Genomic DNA, 4,655 nt, shown 5'->3' on the forward strand with positions numbered 1-4,655 from the left:
GGAGGCACAGGCGCCGCTGGCCCTGAGCTGCCCGACTGGACAGGACAGCGCAGAGCGCGCGTCTGCCGGAGCCGATATAAAGTGACACTGTTCACCGCAGGGGCTGTTCTTTGCAAGCGGGGCTGTGGCCAGTGCTGCCCCGGGTCTGTCCGAGGCCACACCTTTCCGCGTGGGTGTGGACACGGCCGTGGACACGGGGACCCCAGGGGACCCCGGACTGGGCACGCGCTCAATTCCTGACTGTCCCCCGCGGCGACCCGCAGGCCGGGCGCAAACTTCCTGCTGGGATGGCAGCCAGCGCTGGCCGTATCCTGGGTTCCCGGAGTTCCCCTCCCGTGATGGTGCTCGTCCCTGTTCAACGTGTCATCGCTCACAGTTTATAAACTGTCACGGACGTTGCCTGGTTTGAGGTCCCTCCCCGAGTCAGGCCAGGACAGCTCCATGGATCCTGCTCCCGCTGAGGAGTGGGGTCCAGTCGTCCGGAGCCCATCAGACCCGCTGTCATTCCCAGTCCCGGGCTGGGAAGCTTGCATTTTGCTGCCTGCACGTTAGAGTGCATCCCGTTAGTGTGCATCCGTCAGCCCACAGCTTTCCCACCCCCACCCCCAGGCTGGCCGCGGTTCACTCCCTGGATTTTGAGAGGGTCCTGTTGGTACTCTTCCGCAGCCACACTTTAATTTTCTGTTTCTTTCTGGTCTCAGTGAAATTGTTGCCAGTGGACTGCGAGAGGAAAAACGATGAGGTGAGTGTGTTTCTCTGTCTTTCCTCCCCAGCACGTCTGCGGTCCTTTCGGGAGCCCTGGCGTGATGTCGACACCTGTCTGGGTGCGGCCCGGCTCTGTTCCTAGCGCGTGGGTCGTGGGTCCCCTGCGCGGTCCATCCAGGGGGACGCAGCCAAGGTGAAGGGCCTGTGCTGCCTGCCTCGGGGGAAGAGCCAGAGGTTCCTAACCGACAGGAGGCCGTGTTGTCATTTCCCCTTCCCTCCAGGAGTGCTTTGGTGGTTCTGAAAATGCCCTTCTGATTTGAGATGTTGGGGGGAGGGGGTGTTTGGAACACATTTGAAGTGGAATTGGCCCTCTTAGTCTCTAGATTCGTTTTATGAAGCCTTAATGTTCCCTACAAATAGTATTGGGGGACGGTGAGCAGCCCGTCCACTGTGAAGGGAGCGTGCGTGAGGAGTGGGTGCTGAGAGGTGGCCCTCTGGGGAAAGCCCTAAGTCCCAGCCGGAGGAACAGTCTCCTAACTAAGCCTGCAGCAGGGCTCCCACTCCGTTCACATCTGCCCCCCCCCCCCCCCCCCCCCACGCCCCTGCGCTGACGCTTACCCACGTTCTGAAGGGCATCCTGGTTTCTCTTGGCTTCTGCTGTGTCATATTTGAAGTTTTGGGGGTTTTTGGCGTTCATTTATTGCATTCATCCACCAAATATCTTTGCTTCCCAGTTGTTTTGTAGAAACATATTCATAATAAGTTTCATCTTCCATCATAAAAACCACGACTGATGACTAGAGAAAGGAGCCCAGAAACGTAGGCGGCAGCTAGAGGAGGGACTAGAATTTTGAACACTGAAAACCGAAATAGGAAAACAGGAGCTTTCTGTGAGACTTCTCTGGTGATGCTCATTTGTTGTCTTTTAATTAGAAACATCTCCCTGGCTTCTGTTTCTTGACCCTTCACGTCTCTAAATGGATCAGGCCTGCGGCTGAGGGACAGATTCGTTCCCTTCGTTCCCTGGCCCTCCTCTGAGCAGACAGGTGCAACCCAGGGCCTTGCTAAAGGTGTGCCCAGCCAGCCAACTGTACCAGGAACATTGGCGCATGGAAGGCCAGCGTCTGGGCCCCCAGCCTGGGCTCCGTGGAGCTGAGAGTTCATGGGGTGCCCTTGGCCTGCCTGGGAACAGGCAGGTTGGGAGGCACGTCGGCTTTGCTGAGGCTCTTGCTGAAAGTCTCATTCTTTGTGTGGCTCCGGCTCACCCAGGACCCAGCAGGGCATTTGTGTTTCTTTCCCTTCTCAGCAGACTTGACACTGTATTTTCTTTCTGCCTTTTTGCTACTGAAAACATGGGCACAGGCTGAGAGCAGGCGTGTTGTCATATCAGCAGCCTGCTCGCCTGGATGTTGGGGACATGCAGCAGTGGTCCTTGTTACTGCCGTTTTCCTGGAGTGACAGTAAAAGATGTTAGTGTAGAACGTTTGAAAAGGAAAGTCACCCATGACTCTGCCACCTAGAGATAATTACTGTTAACGTTTGGGGATCTTTCCTTCCCGTCTTATCTCTATATGTGCGTCTATAGACTTGGATTCTTGGCGTATATTAAGTTAGCTTTAACCCTTATCTCACCATTTCCACACCTAAAACGTTCTTTAAAATAGTTTGGGTACCTAACTCACTAGAAGCTACATGAGTTGTTTCTGACCATTGCGGTCGTGTGTACTGCAGAGGCTCTTGGGTCTTTAGGCAGCGTGAGGGGACACATGTTGCCTCTGAGAGTGTTGGACACCAGGTCCCTCCCATTCGGGTGAGGCAGCTGATGAGCCTGGGAGGAAGGCCACGTCAGTTCCTTCTGTAGTTGCGGGGCCAGGCCCCAGGCTCTCGGCTCAACTGTATTTTCTTCTGCCTTTTTGCTACTGAAAACATGGGCACAGGCTGAGAGCAGGCGTGTTGTCCTGTTGGCTGGGACCTTGTGTCCTGTTTCCTTTCAGTGGCATCAGCCTGCTCGCCTGGATGTTGGGGACGTGCAGCAGTGGTCCTTGTTACTGCCGATTTCCTGGAGTGACAGTAAAAGATGTTAGTGTAGAACGTTTGAAAAGGAAAGTCACCCATGACTCTGCCACCTAGAGATAATTACTGTTAACGTTTGGGGATCTTTCCTTCCCGTCTTATCTCTGTATGTGCGTCTATAGGGATTCTTGGCGTATATTAAGTTAGCTTTAACCCTTACTTCACCATTTCCCACACCTAAAACGTTCTTTAAAGTAGTTTGGGTACCTAACTCCACTAGAAGCCACATGAATTGTTTCTGACCATTGCGGTCGTGTGTACTGCAGAGGCTCTTGGGTCTTTAGGCAGCGTGAGGGGACACATGTTGCCTCTGAGAGTGTTGGACACCAGGTCCCTCCCATTCGGGTGAGGCAGCTGATGAGCCTGGGAGGAAGGCCTCGTCAGTTCCTTCTGTAGTTGCGGGGCCAGGCCCCAGGCTCTCGGCTCAAAGTCCAGGGCTTTGCCCAGCGACACCAGAGGCGACCTGAAGTGTGGGGCGTGGTGACTGCTGGCCTGACCCCACCTCTCATGAGCTGTGGGACCTTGGTGGCTTACCTAAGGTCTCTGAGCCTCAGGCTCCCCATCTGAGAAATTGGGGTACAGTAAGGAGTGTGGTGACAATTCAGTGCGCACTCACATATAACCACCCCGCACAGCACCTGGCTCTCGGTCCATCGAGGAGAGCAACCATGAGTAGATGGCCTCAACTGTTACAGGGGCTGGAGGGCTAGGTCTGCATGTGTTCCTGCTCCCATTTTCTCATGCAGATGGCTTTTCTCCGCTATGATTTCAAAGGTTTCTAGGGATTTTACTTTTTGCAGCAGATACTCCACAAGACAGACAATCGATGGGCAGATTGTAGACACTTGAGTCTCCACCACGGGTGGGAGTGGCCCCAGCGGGAGAGGACGCAGCGTGGGTAGCTTTCCGGGACTACAGCGCTCATTTCCCACATCAGCCTTGCCTCTGCTCCTCGGCCGCACTAGTGGCCGTTACTCCATCAGCACCGGGGAAGGGCGGGGCCTCCAGGACGGCAGCCCTTCGTGACTGTGCCTTCACTCTGCCCTGCACTCACTCAGCCCCACATGTATCGGCCCTGTCCCTGGGCCCACCACTTTGCAGAATTGGTTTTTAGTTTTTAAAAGTATGAGGTGTTGCTTACTGCTTAGTACTTGACAGCACGGCTGACGAGGTAGAGCCACACTGCCTCCTTGCCCACCGCCCTGCTGACCGCTTGTCCTGTCCTCTCAGTTCTGTCAGGCCAAGCAGAAGGCGGCCTTGCTGGAGCTGCTGCACGAACTCTACAACTTCCTGGCCATCCAAGCCGGTGAGTAGGGCTCCAGGCCCCAGATCCTCACGAGCCGCTCGTGGGCCGATGGCCGGGACGGCTGAGGTGTGCTGTGGTCTCCACCCAGAAGACACTCAGAAACCAGTTCCTGCTTCCCCTCTGACATTTGTTTAAGCCTTGCATTTGGGCAAAACCATTTGGTTCTCTCCTCCTTTCGAGGGTCTCAGGGCTCCTGGAACATGCACAGGCCTTTCTCTGGATAAGCCCCACCTCAGGCTTCGGGGCTCCCTGTTTCACTAGCGGGGTGAGGGGACAGGCCCTGGGTCTCAGAGTCTGGGTGCTTGCACCTGGAGGCCTGCCTGCACCAGGTGGTTGGCCCGGGTAGGCGGAGAGGCCCGTGCAGGTGACGGGTCCGTGGTGGGCTGAGCACACTCAGGACCGTCCAGCTGCCAAGGCCCTGGTGTCACATCCGATCTTGGTCGCCCTTGCTGGCTCAGGACCTTGGACAAGTCCCTTTTAGTCTCAGGTAGTCTCAGGGCCTCCATCTCCCTGTTACTGAGTGATCTTGGGTCTCTCTTTTCTATTTTTAAATATGTTGGGGGGGGGGGGG

The 4,655-nt window shown here is 55.7% G+C and overlaps 1 protein-coding gene across 1 annotated transcript in view; it reads left to right on the forward strand.

Moving 5' to 3' along the window:
* LEMD2 (LEM domain containing 2) overlaps positions 1 to 4,655 on the forward strand; it is a 24,009-nt gene that overhangs the window by 6,176 nt on the left and 13,178 nt on the right. The window contains exons 2-3 of the mRNA XM_005866291.2: positions 411 to 742; positions 4,009 to 4,084. Of these exons, the coding sequence (XP_005866353.1) occupies positions 411 to 742; positions 4,009 to 4,084 (408 nt within the window). The remainder of the gene's footprint in view (positions 1 to 410; positions 743 to 4,008; positions 4,085 to 4,655) is intronic.

Source organism: Myotis brandtii, unplaced genomic scaffold (genome assembly GCF_000412655.1).
Source record: "Myotis brandtii unplaced genomic scaffold, ASM41265v1 scaffold2271, whole genome shotgun sequence".
Lineage (NCBI taxonomy): Eukaryota > Metazoa > Chordata > Mammalia > Chiroptera > Vespertilionidae > Myotis > Myotis brandtii.